The sequence below is a fragment of the Colobus angolensis genome, unplaced genomic scaffold, assembly GCF_000951035.1.
Source record: "Colobus angolensis palliatus isolate OR3802 unplaced genomic scaffold, Cang.pa_1.0 Scaffold90, whole genome shotgun sequence".
In the NCBI taxonomy this organism is placed as follows: Eukaryota; Metazoa; Chordata; class Mammalia; order Primates; family Cercopithecidae; genus Colobus; species Colobus angolensis.
This window is the reverse complement of record NW_012122932.1, coordinates 5,552,509-5,569,771: the sequence shown is the minus strand read 5'-3', so window position 1 is coordinate 5,569,771 and position 17,263 is coordinate 5,552,509. Positions and strand designations below refer to the sequence as shown.

The 17,263-nt window shown below is 47.7% G+C and overlaps 1 protein-coding gene and 1 long non-coding RNA gene across 2 annotated transcripts in view; one reads left to right on the top strand and one right to left on the bottom strand.

Annotated features, from left to right (window-relative positions):
- Nucleotides 1–17,263, top strand: part of CCDC69 (coiled-coil domain containing 69) — a 49,880-nt gene that overhangs the window by 2,934 nt on the left and 29,683 nt on the right. Inside the window, exon 2 of the mRNA XM_011931619.1 lies at nt 15,690–15,765. Coding sequence (XP_011787009.1) covers nt 15,690–15,765 — 76 coding nt within the window. The remainder of the gene's footprint in view (nt 1–15,689; nt 15,766–17,263) is intronic.
- LOC105504247 lies at nt 572–9,192 on the bottom strand. The gene is made up of 4 exons (XR_001000584.1): nt 8,874–9,192; nt 8,244–8,374; nt 774–907; nt 572–743 (listed from the first exon to the last, which is right to left on the bottom strand). It is a non-coding gene; the product is annotated as an uncharacterized LOC105504247 (long non-coding RNA).

Below are 17,263 nucleotides of genomic sequence, written 5' to 3'. Positions count from 1 at the left end.
TCCAGGTTCAAGGATCTGGGGGTCTGCTGAGTTCTGTGGTTTATGGTGCCTGTTGGGCTTGGCTGACGAGATGTTCTAGACCACCCTGAGAGGCCTGGCCTGGGACTAGGTCACTGCCTTATTGGGACAGGTTGAAATGCTGGGAATGAATAAATGGGGTTCCCGGCAGACTGGGAGTGGGTACTGAGGAACCATCTGGATTGTGTGGTCCTGCCTAAACCCTTCTTCTTGGCAAAGACCATGGCTAATGTGGTCCCATGCCCCAGGAGGACTCAGGAGAAGGCCAGGCAGAATGGGTAGGGGTCAAGGAAACAAGACTTCTGGGGGCTTGCTGGTCATGGTGGTAAGGAGAGGCCTTCCTATCCCCAACAGGTTACCAGCCTCCCTTGGGCAATAGGGTAGAACGGGGCGGGGTGGGGGAGTGCAGGGGAGCGGTTCAGGAGGCACCTCGCGGCTGACTCCCTTTGTGTGACTCTGCAGAGTGCCAGGAATGATGTTTGAACTCTCCAGTCCCAAAGGCTGTGGCTACAGCTCCATAGTTCCAAGCAGGGCCTCTGAGAAGGGGCTCAGCACCGCTGCCAAAGCTGGGCCTCAGGTGACAGGTACTCGGTGGGTCAGTCATTCAGCAGCCCTTCATGAGTACGTCCATGTAGCAAGCCAGGTGACAGGCGTGAATGATATGGAAGAGGCTGGTGCAGGCATGGGTAATTCTGAAATCAACCAGTAGACACCAAGGGCATGGCCTTTAACACGGAGTTCACCTATTCATTTACTAACTTGGCAAACATGTGTGGGTCGACCACACTGGGCTCTGGGTTGGATGCTGGTTCAGTCCTGACTACGTGCATGGAAGATCCATTAAGTGAATTAAGAGTGGCCTGGCTTCTCCATGCCTCAGTTTCCTCATCTGCAAGACAGGCGTGGTATTAGCTCTTATGTCATACATAGGGTTGTTCTAAAGATTAGATGAAAGACTGTATGTGACAGAGTCCCTAATACCCTGACTGGCAGGAAGGATGCCTTTGAAAGAGATAAGGAGGCTGGGCGTGGTGGCTCACGCCTGTAATCCCAGCACTTTGGGAGGCCGAGGCGGGCGGATCATGAGGTCAGGAGATCGAGACCACGGTGAAACCCCGTCTCTACTAAAAATACAGAAAATTAGCCCGGCACAGTGGCGGGCACCTGTAGTCCCAGCTACTAGGGAGGCTGAGACAGGAGAATGGCGTGAACCCGGGAGGTGGAGCTTGCAGTGAGCCGAGATCGCGCCACTGCACTCCAGCCTGGGTGACAGAACAAGACTCCGTCTCAAAAAAAAAAAAAAAAAAAAAGAAAGAGATAAGGAGGCATAGGCTTAATGTTATGTTTTAAGGACATCACTGCCTAGATTGTACCCAAGGAAAGTACCTTGGGACGTGGGAGGTAAAGGATATTAGTGTCCTTGGAAGGCTGATGTGGGCAGGGTGAGAGGATGCAGCCTAGCGTCTGGCCTCTGCCTTCAAATCTCTGAAGTCTTATCAAGGGGCATGGAAAGCAGCTTTGTTCGCTGTTGTTCCAGAAGGCAGCACTGTGGCCAGTGGGGGAGGCTAAAGCCAGCAGATTTCTACTCATGAGGAAGAAGTGGCCAAAAAAAGGCCTCAAAGGGTAGTGAGTTCCCGTCACTGGAGGGTTCAAGCAGGGGTCAGGTGGCATTTTGGCAAGGATATTAGAGGGGATGCAAGCTTGCAACTAGCAAATATTTATGATTCCATTAAAAAATGGAATTGTTCTGATTATTAGGTTTTGAGTCAAAATTTCAAAATTTGGGAAAGTATAAGAAATTTAAAAATCTTTTAATCTCACCATTAAGAGATAGCCACTGTGTACATTTCAGTGTCATTCTTTGTACTATTTTTTCCTATGTATATTGTAGATGTAAGTATGACTATCTGTATAAAGCTAAGAATATGTTTTATATGGTTATATTCTAGTTACTTAATATTCTTCCGGGGGCATTTTCCCATGTTAAGTAGTCCATGGAAACATGGACTTTTTAATGGCTACCTAATGTCCTGTGGCTGTTCCGTGGCTTATTTAACCAGTTTGGACACGTGGTCTGATCTCCTACCCTGGTAATCGATGAACATCCCTTGTGTTTTCCTCCTGCCTGGGGCCAGTGTGGCTTTGGACACAGAGCAGGTCAAGGAAGGCCCCTTAGAGAGATGGCATCTTGGCTGAGTTTTGAAGATGGGCGGGGGTTAGGCAGTTGTGGGGCAGGTAGGTTATACAGGAGGGCATCCTAGGCAGAAGGAAATTGGGAGCAGCCCTTGACCTCCGGTCAGGAAGAGTTGGCAAATCTGATCTTCTAGCTCGGGTGGTAAGGGCGGGACAGTCGAGGAATGTGCAGGAAAGCTGCCTCTGCAGCACTCAGTGCCCTGCCCCCAATCATCATGGAGATATTGGCATGTACATGGCCCCCAAGCCGGTGATTTTGCCCAACCTAGAAACTAATGCCCACCAATCTTCCTAGCTAAAGCCAGTACAGGCTTCCATGCACGAGGCACCCTGGAAGACCTGTGAGATTAAATACCAGATTTTTGTGTTTGGCAACCGAAAACACATTAGAATAATTCCCAATACCCTCTGCATTTTGAGATACGACCTTTGGTGATATATTTTCTGCACATGTACAGGTTTTTAATTCTTTTCCTCTATTGAATTCATGGGTGGCTAATATAGGTCCCCTGAGAGCCTGACGAGTTCCTAGACACCTAAGGACTCCCATTTTTGCTTCAGTTGGCTCTTAGGCTTGGGACCTATGCTTCACGTCAGCTCTGTGTTTCTTTTTGTCATAAAAAGGGCATAAAAGATGAAATTTTAAATTCATTGCACAGAAGCAAGCTACTATATAAATCAAGACAGGGAAACTCTGGGTAGGAGGGGCTGCCCCCTGACATCTCAGGGTGCATAGATCAGCCAGTGAACAAGAGTCTGAGACCTGCCTGGAAAAGCAGCTCTAAGAGGTCTCAGTATGAAATTAACGAATGTTCACATTCAAAAAATAAACTTGAAGAGTGTAAGGACCCTCCCAGTGAAAGGAAGAGCCTCTCAGATGACCCTAGTTCTGGCTGTGACACCTCAGGGTGTGCTTGGGCTTCCATCTGCACGGCTGGCACTCTGTCCCCTGCATCCTCCACCCTCAGCACTGTGAGCTGTCCCCAGTGACCAGGGGAGAGGGCCAGCCTGGGAGCCCCACTGCAGCAGGACTGGCAGCGGGGAGGGAGCTCCTGCTGCCCCACCTTGGCAGAGAGAAGGAGCAAGAGAAGATCCATCCATCTTTAGCAGATCTAAACCCATCCATTACCTGAAGACAAGCCATCCTATTTGTCTTGCCAGGTGAATCTTAATCCCTAAAAATAGTTTATCTTGTGTCACCTTATTTTCAAATCTGAACCTTCCAGAACATCTAGGCCAAACACTGTACTATACCTAAAACAGCCATCCACGTCCATGCATCCCCCTCAAGACAAGTGACATGCAGTCTGACCTACTTCCAGATTTCCTCCTCTCTCTGCAATGGAGTGTTTTTTCACTGAGTGTACAATGACCTTTGTGGCCTTCCTTGCCATTTTCTACTGCTCCATGTGACCCTGCCCCTGTCCCTTCCTAGTGGCCTGGACATCAGAAAAGCTGTTACCTTTACTGGATTCAGCAGTGTCCCCTCCTACATTTATGTTCACCCAGAACCTGTAAATGTGACATTATTTGAAATAAGGTCTTTGCAGAGGCAATCAAGTTACCGTGAAGTCACACTGGATGGGCCCTAATCCAGTGACTAGTGTCCCAACAAGAAGAGGGAAATCTGGACACAGACACATAGGGAGAAGAGCAGGGAGTGGAGTGACGCATCTTCCAAGCCAGAGAACTGAGGATTGCCAGCACCCACCAGGAGCTGGGAGAGGGGGAGGGAACAGATCCTCCCTCACAGCGGCCAGAAGAGCCAGCTCGGCTGACACCTGGAATTTGGACTTCTAACTTCCAGAACTGTGAGAGAATACATTTCTGTTGTTTTCAGCCACCAAGTGTGTGGTAATTTGTTACAGCAGCTTTAAGAAACTTTCATATCACAAGGTTAACTGCTCCTTACCCACCCTGTCATCCCCTATCCCCATCTTGCCAGCAATCAAAAACGACAATAAGAACCCAGTGCCTCCCCTTTGGAACCCAGCTTGGCAGCAGAAGAGGCAGCACTGTAAACAAGGAGGTGCTTGGACAGGGCCCATTGCTTTTGGACACCAGCAGCTGCTTCTGTAGAGGAAAGAGCACTGGACTGGGAGTCAAGAATGGGGCCTGCTTCTTTATATTTTTTATTGATATATAATATTTTACATACTTTCCAGGTACAAATGATAATTTTGTTAGGTGTATAGACTGTGTGAGGATTAAGTCAGGTTGTTTGGAGTTTCATCACCTCGAGTATTTATCATTTCTATGTTTTGGGAACGTTTCAAGTCCTCTCTTCTAGCTATTTTGAAGTATACAGTTCATGGTTGCTATGGAACATTAGAATGTAGTCCTTCCTTCTGGCTGTATGTTTGTACCCTTTGACCAGCCTTTCTTCATTCCCCGCACCCCATACACACGTCCTTCCCAACCTCTGGTATTTGTCATTCTAAGAATGGGTCCACTTCTGCCTCTTTTGCTAACTATTCTCTTCCCCAGCCTTGATTTCTCTGTCTGTACCATGACTCTGTTGGAGGCTTTCAGGTTCCAAGAGAGGTATCATTTTCTTGTTGTTGTTAATTGCTTTGTATACAAGTAATTCTTGAATGTATTATTGCTTTAAAAATCCTAAGAATTGGCCAGGCGTGGTGGCTCACGCCTATAATCCCTGCACTTGGGGAGGCTGACGCAGGCAGATCACCTGAGGTCAGGAGTTTGAGACCAGCCTGGCCAACATGGTGAAACCCTATCTCTACTAAAAATACAAAAATTAACCGGGCATGTGGCACATGCCTGTAATCTCAGCTACCCAAGAGGCTGAGGCAGGAGAATCACTGGAACCTGGGAGGCAGAGGCTGCAGTGAGCCAAGATTGCACCACTGCACTCCAGCCTGGGCAACAGAGTAAGACTCCGACTAAAAAAAAAAAAAATTCCTAAGAAGTTAGGTAAAATGGAAGCTACCCTTCCTTGACCACAATAATTTTACTCCATTCTCTGGAGATGACAACCGTTATCAGTTTGTGCTTTTCCAGGTACTTTTTCCTGTGTGTTTTTTAATCATTAGTAATAGTTGGCCAGGCACGGTGGCTCACGCCTATAATCCCAGAACTTTGGGAGGCTGAGGCGGGCAGATCACCTGACGTCAGGAGTTCAAGACCAGCCTGGTCAACATGATAATACCCTGTCTCTACTGAAAATACAAAAATTAGCTGGGCATGGTGGCACATGCCTACAGTCCCAGTTACTGGGGAGGCTGAGGCAGGAGAATTGCTTGAACCTGGGAGGTGGAGGTTGCAGTGAGCGAAGAATACGCCACTGCACTCCAGCCTGGGTGACAGAAAAGAAATAGTTTAATTTGGATATCGGTATTCTACCAAATGCCTTTCCGTGTTTGTACGTAAAGGTCTACTTCACTCTCTTAAACATATGAATGAAATGACATAGTATTATGTCCCTGAGTGTATCCAGCCAGTCCCTAGTTTACAGCGTTTCCCTACTGCAAACGGTCCTGCCCTGAGCATCCTGTGCGTCCTCTTTGTCCTCACTAATGGGTACTTATTTCTGCTGACAGTGCCACTGTAGAATTGGGAGCATGCTGCATGCAACTTGGGAGGTGGCTGAGCTCTGTCATTCTCTGCCTTCAGGCAATCCTGCCCTCTCTTTTACAACCACCCTTACACTGGCTGCTGAAGAACAGGGGATGGTGTGGAGGGCTGAGGGCTCCAGGTTCTCACCCAGGCCTCCTGAGCAAGGGCCCCTCCTTTCCTGCTCTCCAGAGAAGCCCCCTCCATGACCAGAGCTAACAGCTGAGTGTGTCAAACTGCCCCTGCCCTGCCCAGAGCAAACAAGCAGAACAGGATCAATAGAAGATGAGATAGCAAGATGACCTCACTGTGCCCCTTCTTCCCCATCCACAGCATGTCAAAACCAGAAGGGCTCTTACATATCCCATTGCACAATTCCATGCCATGCAGGGGAGGGAACAGAAGCACAGAAGAGGAAGGGTGCCCACCTGAGGTCACACAGCAAGCAGATGGCAAGCTAGGACCTTGGCTCTGGACTCCCAATTTGCCGTTGGACTGGGAGACAGGTATCTGGGCCCTTAGCCTGTCTTTTCCCCCACCCCCATCCAGCTACTGACACCATTTTCTGTCCAGCTCCTTCAGGGTCCTGCCTGCCAGGCTGACCCAAATGCTAGAAATAATGTCTAGTGCTTTTGCCAGCTCCAGGCCCTCTGAGGCAACCAGAACTAGCAGACACCCTGGGAAGCTGATATGGGACAAGAAAATGGGAGCTCTAGGGAGGAAGAAAATAAATAAGGTGTATTAGAAAGGCTTTCTCTAGGCCTCAGTGTCACCGTCTGCGAAGCGAGGCCTTGCACTCAAGGCCTTTCTGCTGCTTGTCTGCTGTGGTCTGGCTCAGCAGGTGCAGGGGTGTTTAAGAAGGAAGTGGTCCTTTCCTCCCCTGAGACACCGCATCAGTGGGTCAGATAGCAGCAGTGGAGACCACATCCGCCCCTGACTTGTGTGCTCTGGGGGTCCTGCAGGTGTTCAGAGCGTAGACTGTGTCCTCAGCGCAGCTGAGTGGTGCAGCCTGGCACTTCTAACCTTAAGTTGGTTGTACAGTCACATTGGACTGTCCTCCAGCCAGTGAGGAAATGTTGACCACACACTGTATGATATGAAGGGGATGAATTAAATCTTTAATGTCCCTGGCAGTGTTTGATTTTCAATGAAATCAAATTCAGGCATTACTTTGGCAGAATATCTCTGCCCATCTTAGAGATGGGGAGGCTGAGGCCTGTATTTATGGTGTTCTTCCTTCTGAGCTTCTGTAATTCGCGTGTGAACACTAACGTTTCTCAACAGCTCTGAACATTTAGGCCCCGCCCTTCCTGCCCGAAGGCCCTGGAGTGGGGCCCCTTGGGCCTCCACCCCCACCTCCTTCCTGCCTCTACCCTTGGCCAATGGGCTCTGACTGTGGTTGCTTAGATCCCAAAACTAGTGGTACTGGGCCAGACACCGGAAAGGCAGCTCTGATATTGAGGAGGGTGTGACCGGAGCCCCTTGAGACTCAGAATCACCTCTCCCCTTCAGGCTTAGCTACTCAAATAAAGCTGGCCCTGGCATCAGGGGGATGGAAAGGACTCCAGCCTCAGCTGTGAGTCTGGATTCTCCCCAGGGCTCTGCTTCTCTGCTTTGCAGCTTCTGACAAGGCATCTGCCCACCCTCCTCTGGGCCTCAGCTTTTCCATCTGTAAAAGGAGGTGGGGATTGGAGTCAGCTGCCCCTGGGGCCGTTCCAATCCTGCTCTGGGTCCCCGTAAGCCTTCCTCAGCCAGGATAGATGTGATAGAACTACACGCCAGAGGAAGCCAGGCCTGTGATGTATGGGACAAGGAGAAGCTGGGTGAACGGGTCTTCTTGAATTACTAAATTCTCTAAGTTAAGCAGGAACAATGAGGACACAAAGCACTTAATCCGAAATACACAAGCCTTGAAGGCTGACAAACAGAATGGAGTGATGGTTCCCAAAGAGGGCTAGCTCAAGTGTCTGTAGGACAGGCCGAACCTCCCTTGGGGCTACGCTTGCCTTCCATCCTACTAGGATTCCCAAGGTAAGGAATAGCTGGGCGGCTTCTATCCAAGTTGCTTCTGCCTAATTCACTCTTGCCTGGAGAGGCTCAGAATTTGAAGGAAGTTTGGGAGTCTATTCCAAAGGCTTGAATATGTAACTACAGCCATTCACCCCAAAATACTGCTCCCTGAATAGCATTCAACAGAGCTCCCTGAGGTGCCATTAATGCTGGTGGTCTTTACATACCACCTGTAGTAGATAAATTTTTTATGCTTACCAGAGGCCTTCACTTGCCGAACATCAGTGATGCTTTTTAGAATTACAGACTGTTAGAGTTCAGGGTTCTCAAAGATCACTTAGTCCAATCTCCAGCATGAAGTTGGGACTCTCCAACCTCTTCTTGCATGCTTCTAGTGATGGAGTGCTCACTTCCACCACCATGCCCCATCCTCCAATAAGGCGGCCTACCTGTTTGTGATGGTTCTGAAATTTTTCTTCATACTGAACTAAAACTTCTGGAACCCCCTCGTGCTTAGCCACAATCCTGTCCTCCAAGGCTGTAGATGACACACCAGCAGCTTCTACCCATGACAGTCCTGCTGAGATTTGAAGACAGTAGTCAGGTCTTCCTGCCTGTTCTCAAGGCTGACCAACCCTTGTTCTGTTAACAGCCCCTCTGATCATTTGGTTTTGAGTCATCTCCTACATCCTGTCAGTTTCTTTGGGACATCTTCCAATGTATCAGTTTACCCTCTAAAAGGAGAGCATACTCCAGAGCATCTCACCAGCCCCAGTCTGAGCTCGTGTGGCTCTCCACGGCCCTGGACCCGTCTTCTCATTCTACCCTGACTGTGTCTGCTTTTGACAGCTGTGTCCTACTATCTCAGGTTTGCTTCAGGTTGAACCTACTGCAGGGCTCTGGTCTGCTTGGCAGCAAGGATCTGGACCCCAGAGTTGTGAGTGTCACCTGGGCATAGGGGTTCTATTTCCAGACTTCTTAGGAGAAGGGCTGCCCTGGAGCTCGGGAGGACTGAAGAGAGCATCTCTTCCAGCCCTGACCCTTCACAGACAGGGAAACTGAGAAGGAACATGACTTACCTAAACTCACACAGTAAAGTTGGAATTGAGTCTCCTGGCCTTAACCCCAGGCCTGGGTTCTCCCTGCATCCTGTACTGCCGGCAGCCTCCTCTGCAGCTTTCTTGCTCCCAAGTTTCCGTTGACTCAGGAAGCTGTCATCCCTCTTGCAGAGTATAGTCCGGATACCCCACCCCAGCCCTATGTTCCCCACCCCTCTTTTGGAAGGGAAAATTCTTATGTCCCCCTCCCAACTCCCCCAACAACCACCACCCACACACACACACTGCAGGTGCCCTCTGCTCCATGACCTCTGAGGAGGAAGTGGTCAGGGCCACAACCTGGGGATTTTCCACTCAGTAATTGCTTGTTGAGAACTACCCAGCTCAGGGTCACGTATCCTCAGGCTTTTGTGGGCACTAGGATCACCTGGCTAGACTGCTAAAGATGGAGATTCTGGCCAGGTGTGGTGGCTCGTGCCTGTAATCTCAGCACTTTGGAAGGCTGAAGTGGGTGGATCACTTGAAGTCGGGAGTTTGAGACCTGCCTGGCCAACGTGGTGAAACCCCGTCTCTACTAAAAATACAAAAATTAGCCTGATGTGGTGGCATGCGCCTGTAATCCCAGCTACTCTGGAGGCTGAGGCAAAATAATTGCTTGAGCCCGGGAGGCAGAGGTTGCATCTGAGCTAAGATCATGCCACTGTACTCCAGCCTGGGCAACAGAGCCAGACTCCATCTCAAACAAACAAACAAACAAAAAGATGTAAATTCCCAGCACACATACTGTAGGTCTAGAATGCAGCCTGGACATTCGTGTTAAGCAGGCTTTCCAGGTGGCTCTAGTACAGGAGGTCCATAGACCACATTCCTAAGAAATACTGTTCTGGGCATCATAACATACTGGGGCAAGTCCAATATAGATTTCAAAATCCTGTCCTCAAGGAGCCCCTTGGGCTAACAGGAGAGATAGATAGCCAACCAGATGTGGATACTGTCAGGGGTGCCTGGAACATGGAGGAGACAGGAACTAACTCCGCCCCAGGGCAGGCCAGGAGAGAAGCAGAGAAATGGTGAGTGCACTGAGCCTGGGGGCCTGAGGTAGACCTGACCATGTGTCACAGTGGGATGGTCTTGAGCAGTGCAGGATGTCTCTAACACACAGATGTCTGTGTTGGGGGCAGGCATGTAATAGGTAGCACTAGGTTATTTTGGTTTGGTTTTGACCTAGCAAATTTGCCAACATTTTTTAAAAAAGTGATAATATTCCACGTTGGCAAGGTTGCAGTGAAACTGGTCTTTCTTCTTCTTCTTCTTCTTCTCCTCCTTCTCCTTCTCCTTCTCCTTCTCCTTTTCCTTCTCCTTCTCCTTCTCCTTCTCCTCCTCCTCCTCCTCCTCCTCCTCTTCTTCTTCTTCTTCTTCTTCTTCTTCTTCTTCTTCCAGAGTCTTGCTCTGTTGCCCAGGCTGGAGTGCAGTGGCCCAATCTCAGTTCACTATAATCTCTGCCTCCCAGGTTCAAACAATTCTCGTGCCTCAGCCTCTCAAGTAGCTGGGATTACAGGCATGTGCCACCACACCTGGCTAACTTTTGTATTTTTAGTAGAGGTGGGGTTTTGTCACGTTGGCCAGGCTGGTCTCGAACTCCTGGCTTCAAGTGATCCTCCTGCCTCAGCCTCCTAAAGTGCTGGGATTACAGGTGTGAGCTACCACACCCAGCTGAAACTGGTCTTGTGTGCCATTTGAAGGTGAGTAAATTGGTTGAAACTTCCAATATTAGACATGTAATATTAGATGTGTATAAAATTTTATAAATCAATATGCTTATTTTTTAATTTTAATTTTAATTTTTTATTTTTTGAGACAGGGTCTCACTCTGTCGCCCAGACTGGAGTGCCGTGGTGCAATCTTGGCTCACTGCAACCTCCGCCTCCCGGGTTCAAGTGATTCTCCTGCCTCAGCTTCCCAAGTAACTGGGATTACCTGTGCATGCCATTACCGCCTGGTTAATTTTTGTATTTTTAGTAGAGACGGGGTTTCAGCAGGTTGGCCAGGCTAGTCTCGAACTCCTGATCTCAAATGATCCACCCACCTCTGCCTCCCAAAGTGCTAGGATTATAGGCGTGAGCCACCGCACCTGGCCTAAATTGATATGTTTATTAAAGCATAATCTGCAAATTAAAAAGTGGAAACAATTTAAACATTCAACAGTGAATGACTAAATTCATCCATAGGGATGTTCTGCTCATCATTACAATTAACACATTTGCAGAATAGTTAATGCTGTGTAGTAAATGCTCATAATGTATTTGAAAAAGTAAGATATGGGGCAGTATATGTAATATCATTGAATATGTGTATGTAGATGAACAATATATGCCACCAGGTTATGGGGTTCTCTCTGGGTCGTGAGATTTTCTTTCTGTATGTTCATGTATTTTCTGTATTTTCTACAACAAATGCCTACTACTGGTGTAACTGGAAGAAGATGTTTATAAATATTTAAGTATTAAGAAATTGGGGCTGGGTGCCATGGCTCATGCCTGTAATCCCAGTACTTTGGAAGGCCGAGGCAGACAAATCACTTGAGCCTTGGAGTTCAAGACCATCCTGAGTAGCATGGCAAAATTCCATCTCTGCCAAAAATACAAAAATTAGCCAGGTGTGGTAGCACATGCCCGTAGTCCCAGCTACTTGGGAGGCTGAGGCAGGAGAATTGCTTGAGCTTGGGAGGCGGGGGTTGCAGTGAGCCCTGATGACACCACTGCACTGCAGCCTGGGCAACAGAGCAAGACTCCGTCTCAAAAAAAAAAAGCCAGAAAAAAAAAAAAGAAATTGGCGTGGGGGTAGACTGGGGACAGATGGTGATAGCCTTGACTGCCATTCTGAAGGAGTTATCTTGTTATGTCAAGAGCTGGGGACTCAAGTACAAGGCCACGTGCTGCCTGTGGTCTGAAAGCTGTTTGTGGAGAAGAGTTCTCCACCATTCTCTGGTGGTGGTTATCTGAAAGAAGGCAGCATTTCATGAGCTTATGCCCTTATTTCAGATGACAAAACCTGAGACCCAGGGGCAGCCCAAGAGGTCTGCCAAAGCAGATCACGTGGGATCTTTGTTCTTGCAATGTTTCTGAAACGTGGGTATCGTCTCATGCAATATTTGAGCTCTTAATATGCGCCAGACACTGCAATTGCGTTATTTCATCTCATCCTAAAAGAGCCTCATGAGAAATCCGAGGCATAGAGAGGTCATACAGTCACACGGTGTTGGATTTAGTATTTGAACCCAGACCTATGTGATTCTAGAATTCTAGAATTCTTAACCACTTTGCTCTGCAGTCTCTAATATTCTGACACCTGGTTCTAATGCTGATTTGAACATTAAGGCACAGTGTGACAGTGTCTTAAACCTCCTTGAGCCTCAGTTTCCTCGCCTGTAGTGACCTTTGCCTCACAGTGCTGTTGAGAGGAGCTGAGATGAGAGCTTAGAGTTTGAACACCATGGGATCCTCATCCCCACCTCACAGAGGAGGAAGCAGAAGACAGAGTGTGAAGGGATTTGCCCAAGTTTGTAACAGAGCTGGAACTAGAATCTAGGCCTTCTGGCTCCCATAAAAACATTGTCTGAGTTCAGCTAATCAGTGGTGGCAACAAGGAAGAGACAACCATTTGTGTTTATCTCCCTCCTTCCCCCAGCCCAGGGTGGGGAGGCTGGCTGCTGTCACTTCCCCAGATTCTGGCATTGACAGCTTCTCTGAGTCGTGCCTGGACCAGGCTTCCTCCTCTCCCCTGGAAAGGGAAGATTGAGTCTTCACCAGGGTGGTGGGGGAGCTAAATTGTCAGGTCCGGCCAGTCACTCACAGATTTGGGGCACGAGGACCTGGGGGAGGCCCCATGCCTCACGCAGCCCTCCACGGGCTTACACATGCCAGGCTCTGTGCCCAGCACCATGGGGGAGAAGCAGACTATTCTAGAAGACTTCCCTTGATACATCTTCCCACCCTAGTGAGAAGCATGCTTTCTAGAAGTATTTCAGTGGTTCTTCAGTTTAGGACATTTTAAATAATTTTTGTCGAACATTTTCATAGCCTCTTCATAGTTTGACTTGTGTTTTTGTTTGTTTGTTTTTTGAGACAGAGTCTCACTCTATTGCCCAGGCTGGAGTGTGAGATCTCGGCTCACTGCAACCTCCACCTCCTGGGTTCAAGCAATTCTCATGCCTCAGACTCCCAAGTAGTTCGGATTACAAGTGTGCACCACCACACCTGCCTGATTTTTGTGTTTTTATTAGGGAGGAGTTTTTGCCATGTTTGTCAGGTTGATCTCGAACTACTGACTGCAAATGATCTGCCCACCTCGGCCTCCCAGAGTGCCAAGATTACAGTCATGAGCCACTGCGCCCAGGCATGAGCCACTGCGCCCAGGCTTGACTTGTTTTTCAAAAGTGTTTCTTAAAATTGAGTCTAGAACATCTTCTTCCTTCCTTCCTTTTTTCCTTCCTTTCTGTCCTTTCTCTTCCTTCGTCCATCTTTCTTTCTTTCTCTTCTTTGTGAGAGCATCTTGAAAAGCATACAAAAGGGCTTACATTTTTTTTTACCTAAATCCTGGTCCAGGGACCACCGCAGACTTCAACCAACTTTTTACCTCTCCAGCATGAAATGAGAAAATGATGGTATGAGCGAGTGTGTAATGTTCAGTAAGCATGTCAGTTCTCCTTTCCTGGAAGACTTTTCTTAAGCTTTTCCTTACTATATTTTGGAAGATTAAAATGTCCTTTATTTTATAAAATGATGGTAATAATCTACAAATAGTGAGGCCAGGTGCAGTGGCTCACACCTATAATCCCAGCACTTTGGGAGGCCGAGGCAGGCGGATCATGAGGTCAGGAGATCGAGACCATCCTGGCTAACATGGTGAAACCCCTTCTCTACTAAAAATACAAAAAATCAGCTGGGCGTGGTGGCAGGTGCCTGTAGTCCCAGCTACTCAGGAGGCTGAGACCAGAGAATGGTGTAAACCCGGGAGGTGGAGCTTGCAGTGAGCTGAGATCAAGCCACAGCACTCCAGCCTGGGTGACAGAGTGAGACTCCGTCTAAAAATAATAATAATCTGCAAATAGGTGTTTTCAGCATCCTTGTTTATCAGCCCATATCAACTCTCCCATTAAAAAATATTACTCATTTGGCCAGACACAGTGGCTCATGCCTGTAATCCCAGCACTTTGGGATGCTTAGGTGGGCAGACCAGTTGAGGCCAGGATTTCAAGACCAGTCTGGCCAACATGGCGAAACCCCATCTCTACTAAAAATACAAAACTTAGCCAGGTGTGGTGGCACATGCCTGTAGTCTCAGTCACTCTGGAGGCTGAGGATCACTTGAACCCAGGAGGCAGAGGTTCCAGTGAGCCGGAATCATGCAATTGCACTCCAACCTGGGCAACAGAGCAAGACTCTGTCTCAAAAACAAACAAAAAAAAAGGTCAGGCGCGGTGGTTCACGCCTGTAATCCCAGCACTTTGGGAGGCTGAGGTGGGCAGATCAAAAGGTCAGGAGATCGAAACCATCCTGGCTAACACAGTAAAACCCCATCTCTACTAAAAATACAAGAAATTAGCCGGGTGTGGTGGCACACGCCTATAGTCCCAGCTACTCGGGAGGCTGAGGCAGGAGAATCACTTGAACCCAGGAGACGGAGGTTGCAGTGAGCCGAGACTGCACATCTGTACTCCAGCCTAGGCGACAGAGCAAGACTCAGTCTCAAAATTAATTAATTAATTAAAATTTTAAAAAATTACTCATTTATGAAATCTGGGAGCCACTGACACTGCTTTGTGATGCAGAAAGCCCTTTCGTATTAGTTATTCCTCTTAGAGGTTTGGGACTTTCAGCCCCACCCGACAACCTCTTGGGAGCGGAGAGGGGCTAGAACGTCAAGTTGATCACCAATGGCCAATAGTTTAATCAATCATGCCTACATAATGAAGCCGTCATGAAAAACCCAAGAGGATTGGGTTCAGAGAGCTTCCGCGTAGCTGAACACGTGGAGGTTCCTGGATGGTGGCCCCCAAGGAGGGCATGGAAGCTCCCGCCCTTTCTCCCATACCTTATCCTATGCATCTCATCATCTGCATCCTTTGTACTATCCTTTATAATAAACCAGTTTTCCCAAGTTCTGTGAGCCACTCCAGCAAATTAATCAAACTCAAAGAGAAGGTCAAGGAAACCTCAACTTGAAGCCCATCTGTCAAAAGTTCTGGAGGCCCAGACTTGTGACACTATTTCCAGGTAGGTAGTGTCGGAACTGATGTCCGCCACAGAACTGATTGTTTGGCGGTGGGGAGAGCCCCTCCCACACACATGGAAGTCTTCTTCCATGTGGATGCTTATTGTGGTGTGAGAGCAGAAGAAAAATGGTTTGAGTTTTCTCCAAACAAAACTCATCTCTGAATTGAAGGTCGGGAGGTTTTTAGGGCACCTCAAGTGCATAGCTGGAGTGAGGATAATAGCAGGTCTGGCCAGATCCTGGGAGAAGAAAGAGGTGGTCTGGAAGGCCCCCAGGGATGGCAACAGGAGCCAGACTGCAAGGATCTAGGGACAGGTCAAGCGGTGTCAAACTCCCCCTTGGGTTTCCCTGACAGGGATGAGAAGTCCTGTTCTAGGGCCCCTCCCCTGGTAGAGGGTCTGCTGCCTGGGGCTGCAAGGCAGCCCTAATGCGCAGGGCGTGGGGCAGGGTCTAATGTAACTGAAGGTCCTGCCTTGCCTTTGGAAGAATCCCACTGTAGCAGCCCATCCTCGCATTGACATCCCACCCTCTACCCACACCTCACTGTTATCTCATTTCTTCCAGAAGCGCCAAGAACCAGAACCAGAACAGCCACCCAGACCAGAGCCCCAGGAATTAGGTCCCCTCAGTGGGGACACAGGTGAGTAGCCAGCCCCACAAAGGCCCCAACTGCCATCTATGAGGTTTCCTACCTTATAATCAACACAGATGATATAGCTACTAAAATATCTCATGAGATCTTAGATAGGTTACTTTAATAGAAGTATTGTGTCTAAAATCAGGGAGGTAATAGTCCTGACCTGGGCTTCCCTATTCTGGGCTGTTGATACCACACCTAGAGTGCTATAAATGTTTCTAGAAAGTACATTTTTAGAGGGATCCAGAAAAAAATTGGAGGGAGTAAAATGGAGCAAGATCAGACTGGTGAAGAATCTGGAAAACATGTCCTATAAGGAACAGTTAAAGGAACAGAGAATGTTCATCTGGAAAGAAGATGTGGTCATAGGGAGGGAGAGATGGGAGCAAGGGTTGAAAAACTATTGGGTACTATGTTTAGTACCTGGGTGACAGGATCATTTGTATCCCAAAACTCAGCATCACCCAATATACCCAGGTAGTGAATCTGCATGCATACCCCTAAATCTAAACAAAAGTTGAAAAAGAAAATATATATATATAAAATAAGTTAAAATCAATTTTAATTTGTAATGGATTATCTGGGAACCTTCTAACTTAAATATGTAATTTTCTTTTTCAAATGATTAGAGCTAAATACAATGAAATAATATTTATTTTATTTGTTTTCTTTTCTTTGAAATTTGCATGGTATGAAAATAAAAATTACTACATCCAGAAAAACATATATGTTGCCATAAAACAACAGTTTTCTCCACGTGTCTGAAGTGCCCTAATGGAGAAGAAAGATGAGCCTTGTTTAGTGTGATACAGAGGTCGGTATTAAGGCTTCAGGGTAGCAGCAACATGCAGGCAGAATTCAGCTCATTCTCAAAGAATGTTTTGTGTGGTTGTTGATTTAAAACCGTCAGAGCTACCTGGTGATAGGAGGAGTTCCCTATCTCTGAAGGTGTTTAGTTACAGCCTAGAGGCTCTTGGGAATATCATAGGTGAAGTTCAAGTACCGCATAAGTAATTGGACCACAAAATCCAATCTGATTGTATGTAAGAATTATCCAGGCCAGGAGCAGTGGCTCTTGCCTAAAATCCCAGCACTTTGAGAGGCCGAGGTAGATGGAATGCTTCAACCCAAGAGTTCAAGACCAGCCTGGGCAACATGGTGAAACCCTGTCTCTACCAAAAATACACACACAAAAAATTAGCCAGGCATGGTGGCGTGCCTGTAGTCCCAGCTACTTGGGAAATTGAGGTGGGAGGATCACCTGAGCCAGGGAGGTTGAGACTGCAGTGAGCTGTGATTGCACCACTGCACTCCAACCTGGGCAACAGAGCAAGACCCTGTCTCAAAAACAGAAAAATTACCTGGAGAACTTCAAAGATGCAGATTCTAGGGACCTACCACAGACCAAATAAATAAAAATCTCAATGGGGCTGAAGAAGCTGCATTTTTAGTAATATATATATATATATATGCTATACATATATTCATTTCTTTATTTTTA